This window comes from Asterias rubens, chromosome 13, assembly GCF_902459465.1.
Source record: "Asterias rubens chromosome 13, eAstRub1.3, whole genome shotgun sequence".
Classification (NCBI taxonomy): domain Eukaryota; kingdom Metazoa; phylum Echinodermata; class Asteroidea; order Forcipulatida; family Asteriidae; genus Asterias; species Asterias rubens.
This window is the reverse complement of record NC_047074.1, coordinates 12,981,489-13,000,246: the sequence shown is the minus strand read 5'-3', so window position 1 is coordinate 13,000,246 and position 18,758 is coordinate 12,981,489. Positions and strand designations below refer to the sequence as shown.

At 37.9% G+C, this 18,758-nt stretch overlaps 1 protein-coding gene across 3 annotated transcripts in view; it reads right to left on the bottom strand.

Annotated features, from left to right (window-relative positions):
* LOC117298318 overlaps positions 1-18,758 on the bottom strand; it is a 106,060-nt gene that overhangs the window by 29,477 nt on the left and 57,825 nt on the right. For all 3 annotated transcript variants that reach the window (XM_033781496.1, XM_033781498.1, XM_033781497.1), the window contains exons 69-92: positions 18,474-18,513; positions 18,152-18,328; positions 17,018-17,184; positions 15,428-15,547; positions 15,018-15,107; positions 14,429-14,568; positions 12,515-12,677; positions 11,460-11,530; positions 11,079-11,233; positions 10,068-10,278; positions 8,803-9,033; positions 7,998-8,298; positions 7,363-7,571; positions 6,897-7,192; positions 6,251-6,345; positions 5,907-6,077; positions 5,107-5,287; positions 4,454-4,620; positions 3,915-4,042; positions 3,298-3,535; positions 2,490-2,670; positions 1,618-1,864; positions 875-995; positions 301-479 (exon numbers count right to left, since the gene is read on the bottom strand). In XM_033781496.1, coding sequence (XP_033637387.1) covers positions 301-479; positions 875-995; positions 1,618-1,864; positions 2,490-2,670; positions 3,298-3,535; positions 3,915-4,042; positions 4,454-4,620; positions 5,107-5,287; positions 5,907-6,077; positions 6,251-6,345; positions 6,897-7,192; positions 7,363-7,571; positions 7,998-8,298; positions 8,803-9,033; positions 10,068-10,278; positions 11,079-11,233; positions 11,460-11,530; positions 12,515-12,677; positions 14,429-14,568; positions 15,018-15,107; positions 15,428-15,547; positions 17,018-17,184; positions 18,152-18,328; positions 18,474-18,513 — 4,079 coding nt within the window. The remainder of the gene's footprint in view (positions 1-300; positions 480-874; positions 996-1,617; positions 1,865-2,489; positions 2,671-3,297; positions 3,536-3,914; positions 4,043-4,453; positions 4,621-5,106; positions 5,288-5,906; positions 6,078-6,250; positions 6,346-6,896; positions 7,193-7,362; positions 7,572-7,997; positions 8,299-8,802; positions 9,034-10,067; positions 10,279-11,078; positions 11,234-11,459; positions 11,531-12,514; positions 12,678-14,428; positions 14,569-15,017; positions 15,108-15,427; positions 15,548-17,017; positions 17,185-18,151; positions 18,329-18,473; positions 18,514-18,758) is intronic.

The following is an 18,758-nucleotide window of genomic DNA, read 5'->3' as shown; positions in this document are numbered from 1 at the left end:
CTTTATGGTGTGTTACATAAAGTGCTTAATTGCCATCAAACAAGATCGGGATCGTAAACACGTCTGTGGAAAGTTTGATTTTAAGTTTTAACAATAACTTTCAATACTTACTTTAAAGTTGTATGAACCGGTAAAAAAAGCTTAAATTGATGTTCAGAAGATTTTGGTCTCAACAAAGTGTTGAATAGTTGTGACCTGCTTAAAAAGTGTGAGGAATTTTGCATCTTTAAAATAGTTATTGTAGTGAGTATTTCTAACTGTCAATTAGATGGCAGTCTGATGATAACAATATGCACCTACCACAGGTGGGGTAGGGTCTACCCTGATACCACTCGTCTCATGTGATGCTATCAGTTTAGCCTGGTTTCGTGCCTTGATTCGTGTGATATAGATGGCACCTGCACGAAGTGACAATCCACTTTGCACGTGGGATTCGGTAGTAACGTCTAATAACGGCTCAAAGCTATTTGGATCCAAGTCTGAAACAAAAAGGTGGTGCTCAACAGTCGAAGAAATACATTGGTAAGAATTTGAATTTGGCAAAATAGGGATATTTTTTTTTGTCTTTGTATTACTTTATATATGATTGTGTAAGCACTAACGATGTTTTTTTTTATGAAAAAAAAATAACAGGCAGGCCATGGAAGTGTCGTGTGTTTAGATCCAAGTCTGAAAGGTGACAAAAAATACTGCTCATACATCAGATAAATGGATAAAAAGTTATGTAAACGAGGTTTGAGCGCTTGTTGATTGAATCTTGTTGGTTGACAATTCAAATAGCCCTCTTAAATGAAAACTTTAAAAACAAATACAACGGTTTGATTTTGATTTGTTAAAGTTTGTTCTTGTCATAAGATAATAGTTAAAACGTTACCTGCTGGGAAAATCTTTCGTTTTTTACCATGTCTCATTTCGTAGATAGCCAACTCAAACAAAGCAATGCCGGATTCGTCATCAAAGTAGCTCCAGTGAACAGCAAGGCTATCACTGTGTGTCTGTAGTAATCGATAAATATAATTAAGGCAATATACATAAGACGTATAACTTGTGTGTTAGGGTTACATCGAGCACATAGCTTGATTTCCAAAAACACCAGGATTTACCTTTAAAACATTTAGATATTAATTTGTATTGTGACATCTCACTTAGCAGTTATGATTGATTCAAACTTTAAGATCAACTCAACATCAATCTTATCTCTTTGTGTGTAAATTTCAGTTATAACATTTGTGTTAAATCGATCTCTGGTTGAACTGTTCCTATGTGACGCTCATGGTCCTCCAACAGTAAATACCCCTGGTCACTGGGCCATTGGAAAGATACACCCTGTGCTGCCAAATATGTAGCATATCAAGCTTAATCAGCCCATGAACACAGGAGGTATAGTTAAGTGTCTTGCTCATGGACACAAAGTACCGTAACTGGGACTCGAACCCACACCCTAATGACTTAACCACCAGAGTTTAAACCAAGTGCACGACACCCAAGTACATACCATGTATAGCATTTGTTCATTCAGTTCACCAGTTACCCTTAGGGAAGAATTGGATCTCAATCAGACATTAATGAGAACTGAAGTAGAAATTGGTGAGTTCACAAAATATTCTATAAACCAACCTGGAAGTCTGCATCCTGTCCAACAACAAGCCCGTCTCCAAGGGATCGTAGCATAGGAGGAGTCAAATCCACCAGGAATCCATTGGTTGGAGTATCAATGTGATTGACAGCCTGGTTGATTGTACGTAGATTGACGTACACCTGATCCTTGTGGTGTAGATGGAAATGATGCCACTCGATTAAAGAGACGTCATTACCAACTGACTCGGCTTCATGGATAACCTCAAAGTCATTGGTTGCATTTTCACTGACAAAATGAATAAAAATAAAATAAAAACTATGTTGACTTGTGTTTTGTATTTAAAATCAGACATGTCGTATTCAATCATTTGTCTTGAAGGTAATTAAACATTTGTGACAAATGTGTTTTGTCCCTACTGTCGCATTGTTTAAAACTTTTAAAGACTTACATGGCTTAAAGCAGACTGCCCCTTTAACCACAAGTAGATCAGATCTTGTTAAGGAGTGACCACATTGCAGGCGCTGCACTGGGGTCTGAATGAATTTTTAGTCTACCACACCACTTGCCAGCTTACACTCACTGGGGTGAGGTCATGCACGTCATACAGTTCGTCTCATGATTTGCATCATCGTCACTTATCATATAAGACCGATCCATATTTTGAACCAAGAAAGTTATCACAGGGGTCAATGTGACAACCTTTTGTTCTGGGATTAAATACATTTGCAAAACAAAAGAACCTGCCGTCGCACATTTATTGTACATATTTTAGGTTGACTAAGGTTTGCCCATTACCTGTGTAGAACCTAGCTGGTTGGAGTCCCTATTTGCCAAAACAACAGTAATTTAGTCAACTTCTTCTCTTCACAACAGACATTACATTTCGACTTTTTCTCTTCACAAGACCTACCTGTCACTATGTTTACGGTAGACTGTGACTTGGTAGTCTTCGATACCAGACTCAGGATCAGAGAATCCCTGCCACTGAGCCGACACTGTGGCTGGTTTGGAAGAGAATTCCAGGTCCGTTGGGCCTGGAAGGAGGCCGTCGTAGACGCTTCCTTGGACGGGTGGAGTTAGATCAACAGTCACTTGCAGAACATAGGAGAAAGTTTTTAACTTTAAAAAAACTAAACTTTCAAAGAAGTTTTGAGGAAGTGAACCACCATTTATTTCTTTTTAAATTGTCTTGAATTTTAATTCATTCGAGAAAATAAGCTGTACATATTTCTCCTATGTGGCAAGGTTTTGCTTAAAGTATTTGAGTAAGAATTTTTTTTGTATTTAATGTTTGAATTTTTATGAGGGTCACTCTCTGCTGACACTGCACGTAGCTAATACAGTTGCATGGGTCTGGCTAGCCTTTATTTAATCAAGGCACACGCTCGCGCTGGTCTTTTTTCGTGCGTGATATCTGATGTCGTGTTTGACATCGGGTAGGGGGTGCTGCGTGCGCCTTGAGTAAAGGCTAAGGTCTGGCAGGATTAATGAAATATCGGAAATAAAATACAGATTTCTTCCAAAGTAAATTTAATGAGGTCAGGACGCTTGGTGGCAGCAGACTTAACAGGTAAAATCCATTGTTCTCGGTTATGTACGCATGCTCAGAACTACGTAAACAATGGAAATTTTCCTGGTAAGTCTGCTGCCACCTAGCGCCTCAAAGTCTCCCATTATCTGCATTGAGATTAGCATAAAATGCAGTGAAAAAAAATCACCTCCATTTGATGAAGCCGAGACATTCAACTTATCATAACCACCGTGGAATGCTACAAGCGTTGAGTAGTAGGTCTCGCCGTGCTGGAGGGTGACATACCCGGAGCAGGTCCCATGCTCTCGGCGAGACACTTTGACAAAGTTCACGACGTTGCTCGTTAGAGGTTGGGTTCCAACGGCCCAAAGGTACGAGGAAATTCCAGATTCGGGATCAAACCAGTTGTACCAGTTTCCACAAATCTGTTAAAGAAATGAACACGTCACATTAACAGATAGAATAGACAACGACCAATTTTGTTTAAAATACTAAACCTGTGCCAGGCTTATTTAAGATAAATAGTCCTTTGATTTAGTTACGGTCGTGGAGACAAATTTGTACACAAACTGAAACATGGAATGAAAGTGTGTTGTTATAAGAGACTTCATTTAAACAACTTCTTAGCTACAGAGATTACTAAAGGTCTATCTGGCTACATAAACTTAACGGTAATGTGTGTCAAAATTGTTAACCAGATTTACTGGAAAGGGTAGTACAAACTAACAAAATAATACAAAAGATGTTGATGGAAGTCTCCCTGTACAAAACATTAATATGAAGTTAGTGGAATTCCCTGATTACCTCATTCCTATCTTTAGTGAAAACAAGATCTCGTCCTGCATAGGGTCCGTCGAGTAAGTCTCCAGCAATTGGTGGCGTGTCATCAACTAATAATGGTTCATCAGCATGCTCTACAGTTCGAAGGTCAACTACGGAGAGGAAAAATACAAGAGAATGACAGGCAGTTCGATTGTGACTTGGATTTAACACAGCCAACCCTCTGATCATCTACGTATATTGCCACGATAATGCCAATAGGGTATCAGTTATTTGTAATTGACACCAGCACCTAGTACAACAATTTACTTTGCATATTATGTGGTTTATTTTGAAATATATATTTGGTTTGCGGTAACACCATCTACTTGCAAGGTACAGTTTGTTCTTAGAGAACTGTATTTCTTTATTCTATACCGCGGAGTAGATTTATCGGATGTTCGGGAGACGGCTCAGTTTTGAAAACAAATGCCCCGCTATTTTACTACTCCCCGGGCGGAAGGTATAATGAATTGGCTTGGACTACTACTTAAGCTGGTGTATTTTTAGCTGTAACTTAGTACCATTATTGACAGCTCTGACGATCAGCCAGCATGGTATGCCATTTGGAATCTTGAAGTCGATGATGAGTTGTTGAGTAACAGCGAGGGCTTCCCAGTCATGCAGAGATATATCCCTCGGTGATCTTCCGGCTGCCACGTGGTACTCAAACAGATGAGAATCAGGATCGCTGTAAATGATTTAATGTTGTTTCTGGTTTAGTACTTGATAGTTATCACAAAAACAAACATCACCTCAAATTTAACCCTCTGCTGCTGTTTTCCCAAATTGTATCGTTATATTGGATGCAGTTGGCTGAAGGCAGTTACAGATGGTATGGCTTGTGACTTAAAGCTCCATCAACAATATTGCCAAACTAGGTGAGACCGCTAATACTATAGCTCAAACTCAGTTGATAAAAACATGGCATGTCAATCCAGATAATCCAGTCCAACTCTAGTTATTTTTTTTGTGTCTCGGTTAGAAAAGCTGTGCGTCCTAAAATGCTTTAATTCTCGAGAAGTAAACAATCATTTCACCTGACCTCAAGATTTTTTTTTTTTTGAGAAAATTTGTCAGTAGACTGTACAGTAATTTCTAGCAATTAACTAGATTGAACATTGACAACTTTACAGTGAATAATTAAACTTCTGAGATTTTCTAAACACAAATTCACCTTGCGTTAACTTGCAATGCAATTCTTCCAATCGATGATTCATAAGTGATGTTACTAATGCTGTCAATTATTGGCGGAGTGTTATCAATGATGAGGGGCATGCTGTGGCATACAGTCAGTGCCATCGGGCCGCCAAACTCCACCTTATTGAGTGCACGTACGCTGATAAAATAGGCACCATCTGGGTAGATAAAAAATAGACAAAAAACTTGCAAAATGTTCAAATACTTTCCTCCCTTTACTCGCATCACTATTTGCAGAAAATGTGCAATACTGCTTCTAGTCAAAACAGATGAATTGCCCGTTTTTACATATCTGAACTTTTTGAGCATTTTTGGGTGCTCGTTTTCAATCACGCATGTTATGTAATGGGAGACTTAAGAACGCTAAGTGGCAGCAGACCTGCAATGTAAAATTCAATTGTTGACGTAATTCTTAGCATGCGCATATTTGCCGAGAATGGATTTACTGGTGAGTCTGCTGCTGCCTAGTGTCCCTAAAAGTCTCCCATTGACCTTGTGAATTCTTTTTACAGGTGAACCGATGATGAATCAATGCAAGCCGTTATCTCACTTGAAATGTGACATATTTGAAGATATAATTATGTTGGAAACAAAACCCACAGATTTGTTCGCACAACGCACAGGGTTGGCCAATGAACAAACTCCCTTTGGTCTCTAGGTGAGGGCGCCATACTCAAATTACGTCATGCATGGTCTACGGACAAGGCAACCCAAGGTTCCCAAACATGCTCCAGAATTGTAAGGTGTTATTTCCAAATGGATTAGATGAAGATCTACCTGGAAGATTGACGTTGACTACCAGTCCCTGGTGGTGCCATTGTGATTCATCAAACAGGTGTGCATGAGGATCTATATGGCTGCTGACGTCATCATTACACACGTTGTAACCAATGGACCAAGTGTAGCCATGGATACCAGTCTCGTTATCATGGATACCATCCCAGTTTGCTTAGATAAGAAGTAAAAACACATTTACAAATTCTGCTACAAATCAGCAGTTTACAAATGAGAGAAAGTGATATAAAAGCGATCTAAATTTAAAACTACAGATTCTATATTTTTAACTTTTGTAAAAATCTTCAAAAAAGATGGTTTAGCATTGATCTATTTAGTCAGGTTACCTGCCATGTAGCCATTGCTTCTTGTATACAGCATGTCCACCAATTCCATCTCACCATTGAAGACAGTCATTGAACCAGGCCCATCGATAATGTATCTTATATACAAAAAAGAAAAAAGAAAAACACTAGACACGTACATTTTATGTACGTATAAAGCAAGAAATGTCCTGCCTTTACGTTTAACTCTAACATGGGGATAACACTACATAATTATGCGGTCTTAGTAGATAAGAGACTTTTGAAAGAACACATTCCTAAAAAAGACTTTGAAACTTCCTCAAAAATCAAACGTTTATGATTGCATAAACCTTTGTGCTTTGCGCATAATATAGGCACTGCCGTTTACTGCCCATGTGGGGACATAGCTCACTGGAACAACATGATGATTGGTCCACTGGACCAGTGTATATGCAAAGTCAATTTTAACACGTTGGATTTCCCCCGGGATTCGGGTTTGACAGACCGGGACACAAGTTTTAATTTTCCGGGATCCCAAATTTATTTAAATACGGTCGCGGTTGGTCTGAGACTATTTGGTTTAACTGGGAACCCAGTTGGATTTAACCAAGATCACGCAAAACCCAACCAAATTCTCTGTTTAGTTTTCCCTGGACCAAAGCAGAAGTATCGAGGTTTCTTGGCTTACCTATGATTATCAAGAGGTGTTTCCTCAATACATCGTCTCTCCCATTCATCAGGAGTAAACTGAACACACGACTCATGTACCACCTCGTCCCTCGATGCATTGCCGATCAAACCAGGCTCTGGAGCTGTAAAGTCTGCCACGATACCCACAGATGACACGATGTTCTCATACGCTACATAGTTCAGGAGCTCAATGTTGAAGTAGTAGATGTTGTTGTGATCGAGCAGGAGGGACTCGTGGTTAAACTCAACAGCGTGTCCAATACCGAGACGCTCATAATGAGTGAACTTGTCAAACTTGATTCAAAATGCAAACAAATCAGCAGGAACAACATTATACTTACAAGGTACAGTTACTTGTTAAAGGTATATTCAGCATTGGTAAGGATAAACACATCGATGTGTAGTTTTAGCCTGAAAACTTACTGTATAAATATTAAATTATACAAATCTATAGCAACATGTACCTCATGAACTTCGACCCCATGGCCCTCGATCTCTTCAAGGAGTTCACACATCTTGGAATCGTAGTCATAGTTGATACTTAGACACTTTGTCTCTGGAAGAGCGAGGCAGTCACGGGCACAGAAGTTAGGATTAATGTGAGTGATGGTTGATGTTGGTGTTGAGATGAGGCGTCCTTTCTTGGCGGTGGTAAAATAGTGAAAGTCGTTGACTGTAACAAGTGATTGAAAAATGATAAATAATTAGACATGAGTATTTTAAAACATTCTTTTTCTGTTTTGCTATGACCACAAATATATGAACAGTTCGGTATATTATATCTCATTGAGTCAAATAGTTCAACCACCAGTTGCTTATGGGTCGATTGCAACCAAAGCTGGGGTGGATTTCACAAAGAGTTAGGACTAGTCCAAACTTTAGGACTAGTCCTAAGAGATACCAAAAACGTACAGCTAGTCCTAAGTTAGGACTAGTAACTCGTCCTAAACTCGAGATAAGACTAGTCCTACTCTTTGTGAAATCCACCCCTGAACATGTTTTGCAATCTTTCAGGGCCTTACGTTTACATGAGTAAAGCCGATTTTGTAATTGCATGAAATTGTCAAGAGAAAGTGACATATGTCTTTGTTATAGTTACTTGAGGTTCCAAGTTGTTCTCGCTCTGTGACGTCAATCGTGTGCCAGGGTACAATCTGATCACCCCAGATCTCGGGTCCAAACCCAACTCCTTCTTTCTGCATCAAAATGACAGAGTCATCATACACCACTGCTGAGGCACGAAGGATGTGTGGGTGACTGGTGGAAGTGAAGTCAGGAGTAATACGACCCGTTGGGAGGGTGACGTCAAAGGTCGGCAGGCTGCAGGTTGCGGTTGAGGTACCTCCACCGTTGTTCATGGCGTAGACAGTGAAGTGAAGTGGGTGGCCACCGAGTAGGGTCTGTGGACAGAACAGGATGCAAACAAATCTTTAAAACTTTCAGGCTTAAAAATCAGACTAAATTAAGTAAAATAAACCACTATAGTAATATTTTTAATAATAATTATTGTCTTATCATGTTAACTTGTATTGGATTTTTGATGTAATTTTATTGTTAACCAAATGCCATTAGTCTATGACTTTTTATTTGGTCTTGTATTTTTATATGAAAATGAACCAATATTGAAATTAAAATTGAAATTGAAACAGGCTCGTGTCAAATTAATAGAGAATGATTTGTCACTAAATATACTCAAATGTTTTGTACAGCGTTTGAAATTGGTGTTTTCAAGGTAAGGTGCAGAGCAGCGGTTCTATCATTATGAAACAACTGTCTCAGATACCTCTGGAGTTGGCAAAAAGATAAGATACTAACTTTAATCTAAAAGAAAATGGGGGCAAAATGATCACTGGTTTGAACCAAATTAAGCTAAGGCTCGGTTGTGATTCTCAAGGCATCATCACCTGTGAAATGATGGCTGATGGTCCTCCATATTCTGTCTCAGGGAGTACGTCACTCCCTCCAGGTACCGTCCCAACCTGATAGAAAAACGTCACTAGACTCTTGTCATCAGCAGCGACCACCTCAAGTTGAAAGGCGGGCTCTGTGTAGTCTAGACCAGGCACCTGCTCAACGCTGCAATGGCTGGTTGGCTCTGCAATGTTTACTGACCTCTTTCCGGAGTGGGGGTCCTCCTTTAGGAATAGACAAAAATCCAATGGAATGTAAAATCTAATATTGATTTCGAGGAGAACAAAAGACAATTACCCAGAGAGCTTCAACTTGAACCTGCTCTAGAGAGCAGATTTCTTGTCTTGGTTCAGGACTCTCCTGGATTTGTAACAAGAAAGCGCGCTATCACCCCCAACGCGCTATCAACCACGAACCGCTATCACAGGAGAGTCTTGGAACATTCGTTAATTCTCCCCCCAAAATCGGGGGGAAACATAATGCGCGTGCGTAGGTTTCCCGCAGAGCCCGCCCCTTTTTTTTTGGGGGGGGGGAGATTTAACGAATGTGCCAAGACTCTCCTGTGATAGCGGTTCTCGGGTGATAGCGGTTCGTGGTTGATAGCGCGTTGGGGGTGATAGCGCGCCCTGTTGTGACAAATCCAGGAGAGTCTTGAACCAAGACTACTTTCTTGTATGCTATTAGGGAGTGAATTGCATAGTTTAGGAGATGCAACTTAGACCTTTTGCCCATATGCTTTAGTGTAAAAAACAAAATCCAATTTGAATGTAAAATCTAGTAATAATTTTGAGTCGAAGAAAAGACAATTGACCATAGGTGGACTTGAACCTGTAACCTCTTATTTAAAGTGTCGGCACTCTGCTAACTGGAGCTATCTAGCCCTGTGTTGCGTTTTGAACTGATGAGGATGGTTCATTCTACATTTGGAAAATTAATGTCAATTTGTATATCAAATTAAGTGTTGTTCCAAAATTCATTCATTTCATTTTTGCTTCAAGATGTGTTTCCATTTCCACATAATTTAAAATACAGTAGTACAGTATTGATGGATTGGAAAAGCCGCAATGGTACCCCGTGAGCAGCTAGTAGTTTCATCAGGGTTGTCCTTTAATAAATAATGGACTCAATAAACTTGTGTATTCTTGGTAAAAAATTAAAAAAAGTTTCCAATATGGCCATTTATAAAACAAATCATTCAGAAGAAAAGTTATCTGCATTGACGCTGAGAAAAAAAAAACCAAGATTTTACGTGACTTACAACAGGTGTGGAGTAGACCATAATCTCTGGCGGAGACTCATCAGGCTCTTTGGTGCGAGTATTGAAAATATTTGAATGGATAGGGTTGGCTTGGTAGCGCCACAGATCCTTCTTGTAGAGCGTCTTCTTTATACCGAAGAAAGGGATACTCAGTGTGACTTTACCTGACAGACGGATTATTAAGGGGATCATCACTATGTCCAATCTGAGTCTAAGGATGACAAACACAGACTTGGAGATTAAAGGCAAATATAGAAACATACAACTTTGGATATTGTCAATTAAAGGTAGTGGACACTATTGGTAATTACTCAAACTAATTATTAGCAAAAACCCTTACTTGGTAACGAGTAATGGGGAGAGGTTGAGGGTATAAAACATCAACCATCTAAACGCACACAACTTCATGTGACCATGGTGCGACAAGGGTGTTTTTTTTCTTTCATTAATATCTCGCAACTTCGACATCCGATTGAGCTTAATTTTTTACAGGTTTGTTATTTTGTGCTTTTTTATGCTTCACTAACTGTGAAGGCTAGTCTTTGACAATTACCAATAGTGTCCAGTGTCTTTAAGGGACGTAGTTTACGAGAAAGAAGTATTTTTCACACAAAACTTCTAGTGACCTAGGGTGTTTTTTTCTTTCATTTTATCTCGCAACTTCGACAGCCAATTGAGCTCAAATTTTCACAGGTTTATTATTTTATGCTTATGTTGAAATACACCACGTGAGAAGTCTGGTCTTTGACAATTACCAATAGTGTCCAGTGTCTTTAAAAAGAATCATGTAAACTTTCCGGGAATATACCATAATTTCTACTTTGGAAGGGTAAACTTAACACACACAAAAAAAGGTTTCTGCCGGGGTGTCGTGAACAGTTTTCCTCTTACCTATTTTAGCTGCCAGTATGCAAAATCAAAATTATATTAATCATTCTTTATGAGGGCATGGCGAATAGGGGAGTTAGGTTTTTATGTGCAGCAACGTCAACAACGACAACAACGACTTACCCAACATCCAGCGGGAATTTACTAAAGATTAATTCTGCAGTTGTAGGAAAGCTTGTGTGTAGGACGTCTGCCTTGAGTTCCAGCTCGCCATACAATATGAAGCCGATTGAAACACTTGCACTAACGTAGCAACCAACCATTGGTGTTATACCACCCTGTTTATACACAAACTAAGGCTATCACATCTATTTCATAATTATATTGTTACTTTATATTTATTTGAGTTTATTTAAATAAAGGACAGCATTAATATAACTCGGGGCTAAAATTATAAAAATAGTTTCTTTACATTGCTCCCTACACAAACGACTCATAAAAGTTGGGTAACCATTAATTATAATAGTTACCTTTATCTCAACACACCAGTGCACGATACATTACCTTGGCTTTCATTGACACGAGGGCAACTGACACGGGTATCTTCAAGTCGAAAAACCCACCAGCTTCGATTCCTATATAAAGCAAATCACTCCCATTATTTTGTTAATGCGGGTAAAATAAAATAAAAATTGCATTGAAGAACACATTACTTTTACAACCGTGGTCACTTTCGTTTTTTTAAAGGCACTGGACACTATTGGTTTACACTCGTTTACTTGGTAACGAGCAATGGAGTGAGCTGTGGTAGTATAAAACATTGCAAAAACGGCTCCCTCTGAAGTAACGTAGTGTTTGCGAAAGAAGTAACTTATGACTCAAATAATAAAATACCTTTTATTATGCATCTGAACAAAGTACAGCAACAACCGCTGCTAAAACTATATGATTCGAACTGCCTCTAGCTACCGGTAAATCTCAGTGGTTCATTTGGTATGACACTGCTCTATACATGCACAGGTATTGGGTTTGAATACCACCCGAGTAATTTGATTTTTTTTTCTTTTTCTTTTCTTGTTTTCTTTTTTACAGAACTCGGAAAAGTACTAAGCGTATTACTTATACACACATCGGCATATATGTGTAAAACCAAAATAAATAAAAGTATATTAAAGCCAGTGGACACTTTCGGTTAACAGTATTTTCCAAAGGCCCACACTTCGTGTATCACAACTTATTTATTAAATAATAAACCTGTGAAAATTTAGGCTCAATCGGTCATCGGAGTCAGGAGAGAATAACGGGAAAACCCATCTCTGTTTCCGCACGTTTTGCCGTGTCATGACATGTGTTTAAAATAAATCCTTAATTCTCGATATCGAGAATTGATAATTGTTATAATGTTTTCTCAAAAAGTAAAGCATATCAAGGAATAATATTTCAAGAGAAGTCTTTTACCATTACCTTCTGTAGGCCCTGTAAGTTATTTGTAAATCTGTGATTTTTGTTTTTTTCTGTTCCGAAAGTGTCCAATGGTTTTAGAAACTTAAAACACAGGATATGGATTTTTGGTGCGGGAAAAGGGTACTACATGAGCAAGAGACAGGCTAGCTACTTACTAAATCTTAACATGATGATTCCACCAACTGAAGTTTCCCATTCATGTTGAAAGAAAACTAATTCCCTTCTTGGAAATGGAATCACCCCACTCAGAACGATGTCAAATTGATTGAACGCATCATGTGCATTACCGTTCATAATTACATCAATGAATTCGCTGATCTGTTGTCAGAAATATAAACAAACATAAGGCAACCATAAGGGTACTGAGCTTTGCAGATATTTGTCTAGTATCATACAGTATGAGTCAACCCAAAGTTGACCAAGGTTTATAATTTAAAAACAAAACAACAACTGGCACTTAAAGGCAGTGGACACTATTGGTAATTGTCAAAGACTAGCCTTCACAGTTAGTGTATCTCAACACAAGCATAAAATAACAAACCTGTGAAAATTTGAGGTCAATCGGTCATCGAACTTGCGAGATATCAATGCAAGAAAAAAATACCCTTGTCCCACGAAGTTGTGTGGGTTTAGATGGTTGATTTCATGACCTCAAGTTCTAAATTTGAGGTCTCGAAATCAAAATCGTGGAAAAATACTTCCGCCTCGAAAACTATGGCACTTCAGAGGGAGCCGTTTCTCACAATGTATTATTATATTATCAACCTCTCCCCATTACTCGTCACCAAGAAAGGTTTTATGCCAATAATTATTTTGAGTAATTACCAATAGTGTCCACTGCCTTAAAAACCAAAGTGAAGCACACGACACATGCATTCTTTCCTGCTTACCTGAACAAAATGAAACCTCTTTATAGTTGCCCGGGCAATCTCGATGGCTTAATTGATAATTAATAAGAGAAGTTATGCCTGTATCACTGAAAGCACTGTTTATAGCTGTCCGTGGAATGTTAAAGCTCGACTGATTCTTAAGAACTAAGGAAGTATAGCAGGGTTTAAAAAAGCATTCCGTGAACAGCTTGCAAAATGAGTTACTTTATCAAAATAGAAATAGCTCCTTTACTAGGAGTTGATCAGTTTGTTCATTTTTTTATATAAACAAAGGAGAGTGATTGTTATATATCTACTTTACGGACCTTTTGTTTGTCATTTGTTAGTTTAAAAAAAAATCACCAATACCAGTCAACTTCTTTTTGGCACATGGCGTGCAGTGACCAGACATATTTTTACCCACCTCGAACCCAATCAGTTGTGCATCTGTGTATCTGAAACGCGCGTACGAACGTTAGGTGTACGGAGATGATAAATAGTCTGTTGGGGTGTTATAAAAAACAATATTGACTGCTTTAACTATTGCTATGATTAAAACTCCGACCCCCTCGGTGATCCCCGGACTGTTCCATTTTCTCTCGGCTGCGCCTCGGGCAAATAGATGCTCCGGGGAACACCTCGGGAGTCGTAGTTTTAACCATAGCACTCGAAGCAGTCAATATTTGTATAATATACCACTTGTGTGAGTAATTAGAGAAGAAAACAACTTATAATTTTGTGTTTCTATTTAAAGGCAGTGGACACTATCGGTAATTACTCAAAATAATTATTATTAGTAAAACCTTCTTTTGTAACGAGTAATGGGGAGCTCTTGATAGTATACAACATTGTGAGAATTTTCGACGAATTTGATTTCGCGACCTCAGATTTAGAGTTTGAAGTCTCAAAATCAAGCATCTGAAAGCACACACCTTCGTGACCATGGTGCGACAAGGGTGTTCTGTCTTTCATTAATATTTCTTCGACGACCGATTGAGCTCAAACTTTTACAGGTTTGTTATATTATGCATGATATGTTGAACTGTGAAGACTAGTCTTTGACAATTACCGATAGTGTCCAGTGTCTTTAAGACCTGTGATTTTTAAAATTAAATATCAAATAATAAACCACTTCAGGAAACTGACCGGTAAATTTTGAAGGATTAAACAAGAATAAGGTTTAAAACGGAGAACACTTACAAAGGTTCGATAAAGAGATCGCAGATCTTTCATGAGTTGAACGACAGTAAAAAGGTCGATGTTTTGCAGATCCAGCATTGCCTCTAGCTCCCCAATCGTCATGTTCGCAATCCGATTACCGAGAGCATCAAGACCTTTCACTTTGTAAATTTGAAAAGAAAGGAATAATATTTACAATATGCATACTAGTTTCCCCTATCATCGCATGTGCCCCCCAAAAATATTTGGACAAGTTGGACCAGCAAAAAATGCATAACGACCAGGGCCCAATTGTATAAAGCTGTTAACCGGTAAGCAATATGAGGTGCTTAATGTAGTGAAAATTGCGTGTAAAAAAAACATAAAACGTATTTCACCATGATTTGCTTTGTCATGTCACTCATGTGCTAACAATGGAATAGCCAGCATTTACTCATGCTTACGGTAAACAGCTTAATGGAAATATAAATTTTGCTTAGGGCAGCTCCGTTAACCCAAAACTGGCTGCTTACATTTTTTTTTGAAATTGGGCCAAGTTTATTAAAGTTTTTAGTTTTGAAGATCCACAGGTAAAAAAAAAGGTAAACAAAAGAAAGAATGGAAAGCTTACATGTTAGTCCACCGCCAATGATCGTATCACCCTGCCAGGCGCCCGAGTCGGCTCCAGGGGTCAAGTTGAGGTCAAACAAACTAGCCCCACCTGTCGCATACAAATACAAACAAAAATAAATATTGGCCAATTAACATTTAGTTAATTTATGAAGCTTAAAACTAATTCATACTGCTCGGAACATTTAAAAAGTCACAACAAAACGCCGAATTGTATTTGAATAATACAAACACAACAATAAATATTTTTAAAATATAAATATATGTTAAAAGCACACATGCCACAAAAGACTTAAAATTATTAAAAATGTTAAAAGGAGCTGGAAGTACTTTAACAAGGAGCAGTACTTTCAATACATGTCAGCTGTGCGAACAGCGCCCTATTTTAATTTGTTTGTATTTTTAACTTACCAGATGTTACTGCAACGGATAAGTCTCTCCTTTTTCTTGATGGAACTGGCGTATTGTCCTCGTTCCCAAATATCAAGGTGCCCAAAGCTCGACGACTTTCAGTACCAGATCCAGCTACCCCTGGTACGAAAAAAAGAAGAAACAAGCTGGTAAATTCACTCAAACTCAATTTCGTATCGATTACTTTAGCAGTCGGAATCCAATAAATTATTATACTATTATAAAATGCAAAGGATCCACTGAGAAAGCTGGTGGCGATTTCATGATAGGGTTTAACATTTTTCAACGTCCGACGAGACTTTTCCCAAGAATTTTATTGCTGAACATCGATTCAATGTCCAAACATTCTGCCTTAAATATTATGTGCGAAGATATTGTCACTAAGTAGCACTGCAACACTTGTGCGTTTTTATTTTGTAATCTTAAAAAGCCTGTAACTTACTCTGAAACTTCAGCTGCATAATAATTCAAAGTTACCAAACTACTCTTTCATTTAAAGGATTCGGGTACTTTTTCAAAATGTCAACAGATTTACATACAGGGTTTAACGATAATGATAGTGGAAAGCTTCCCTTCAAATAATACTAACTAAGGTTGTCTAGTTTTTGAGAAATGAGTAAAACAAGTCACAAAATAATTTTGGTCTCATGACCATGCTAAAACTGAGACGAAAATTAATACTTTTACTCATTTCTAAAATACTACAGCACCTCAGTAAGTAAAATTTCAAGGGAAGCTTTCTACTATCATAATCTTCAAACTGTGTAAGTTTAATATAAATCTGTGGACATTGTGTTTTTTGTTAGGAAAAAGTACATAGACCCTTTAAAGGGTGTATGTACTTTTTGTAGGACAAACAAACACAAATGTCCACAGATTTACACTAAACTTACACAGTTTAAAGATAATGATAGTAGAAAGCTTACCTGAAATAATTACGTGCTGAGGTGCTGTAGTTTTGGGGAAATGAGTAAAACAATGTCATGGAAATAATTTTGGTCTCATGAGACCAAAATTATTTTAAGCATTTGCAAATATATTTTCATGACATTGTTTGACTAATTTCTCAAAAACTTACCTCAGTAAGTAATATTTGAAGGGAAGCTTTCCACTATCATTATCTTCAAACCCTGTAAGTTAAATGTAAATCTATGAAAAAATACCCAAATTCTATAAAGGCATTGGACATTATTGGTAATTACTCAAAATAATTATTAGCATAAAACCTTTCTTGGTGACAAGTAATGGGGAGACAAGTAATGGTGGTGGTATAAAACATTGTGAGAAACAGCTCCCTCTGAAGTGCCATAGTTTTGGAGAAAGAAGTAATTTTCCACGAATTTGATTTCGAGACCTCAAGTTTAGAACTCGAGGTCTCGAAATCAACCATCTAAACGCACACAACTTCGTGTGACAAGGGTGTTTTCTTCTTTCATTATTAGCTCGCAACTTTGATGACCGATTGAGCTCAAATTTTCACCGGTTTGTTATTTTATGCATATGTTGAGATACACCAACTATGAATGCTCGTCTTTGACAATTACCAATAGTGTCCACTGCCTTTAAACAAAACTAACCAAGAACACTCACTTGGCGGTACATCTTTTTCTGGCTGAAGTCTCGTCATAATGTTCTCTTCTGATGGAAGTGTTGGCGAATCTGACTGAAGAATTTTCCTGAAATATTGAATAACCCTATCAGCTGGGCTGGCGACGAAATCTTCCAAGATGCTCCCATTCTCTCCTGTATCATTGGTTCTATATGGTGAAACAAAATGTACTCCCTTGTTTTCAAATTTAACATCTTTGTACAGGATATCTAAATATACACGGTGATTAAATTAATACAACTTACAAAATAATGGTCGTCAACAAGAAAAAAACCGACATTGTTGATATTGATTTAAAGACACTGGACACTATTGGTAATTGTCAAAGACCAGTCTTCTTACTTGGTGTATCTCAACATATGCATACAATAACAAACCTGTGCAAATTTGAGCTCATTGGTCGTCGAAGTTGCGAGAGAATAATGGAAGAAGAAAACACCCTTGTCACACGAAGTTGTGTGATTTCAGATGCTTGATTTCGAGAACTCAAAAACTAATTCCGAGGTCTCGAAATCAAATTCGTGGAAAATTACTTCTTTCTCGAAAACTACGTCACTTCAGAGGGAGCCTTTTTTTCACAATGTTTTATACTAATCTCTCCCCATTACTCGTTACAAGGTTTCATGCTAATAATTATTTTGAGTAATTACCAATAGTGTCTAGCGCCTTTTAAAAGCTCAACATTACAATAACCACATGTATTCTGACTTTTGTGTCGACAATAACATGTATTCAATAATTATTATTAATGCATTTTGGTTTAAGATTCATGTTTTGGATACCCTTTACACAGTGACACAGTCTAATTAAGACGTCAGGTAATCAAGGGTTGGTGCACCACTTTTAAAATAATGTCATCTTGGTAGGGCATCGAATTTTAAGTGAGGCAAGTGGTTTTAAAACTGGTTGTTTAGAATTGAGCGACATATGCAACTCGGTAATACTTGAAAACCTTATACTCGAATCAACAAACTTAGCCACAACCATTACAAAGATATTTTGAACGTCACAGATGGACTCATGGGGGCGCTCTATATTGCATCTCAACAAAACAAAAATGTTTCCAAATGTACAGTCCGTCTAGCTGCAGCAGGTAAACGGTATTTTGAACGTACAGATCGTCAACACTTCTTCTCCTCCTCCTGCTACTGCTTCCTTCCTGGCCACATTGTGAAGCAGAGAACAACGTGTCTTGAAGAACCACAATGGGATCAGTGCATCTCCCTTGCCAGCACACAGCGAGGTCAAGGTCAACATCATAGACGGACTCATGGGGGCGCTCTATATTATATCTAGAGAAAGCAACCAAAAAGCAATAGAATGTTTGGTGACTTCGATATATAGTAGTAGGCCTATTATTCTTAAACAAACAAAAAACAGTGAAATTAAAATTAGATTTATTTACGGTCCTTTTTATTTCGAGAAAATATCACCTACCTGATTTTAACGTTTCCGATATTTTTCTCCTGGGAATATGCTTCAAATAAAGCAAATAAAAACAAAATAAGTTAGAATATTTCTGCAAAAGGCCTACTCGGGGAGATTATTGACACTTTCTTGTTTTCTTTTCTGTTTAATTTGTTGTTCTTTGATCTTGGCATTTTTTCCCGCATAACATAAAGTTAACGTGATTAATTATATTGTGTTTGCTAAAGGAGTTATCTACTAGCCATAATCGGACAAACTTTGTTTCTCCCGAAGACGAGCAGAGTATACTGTTCG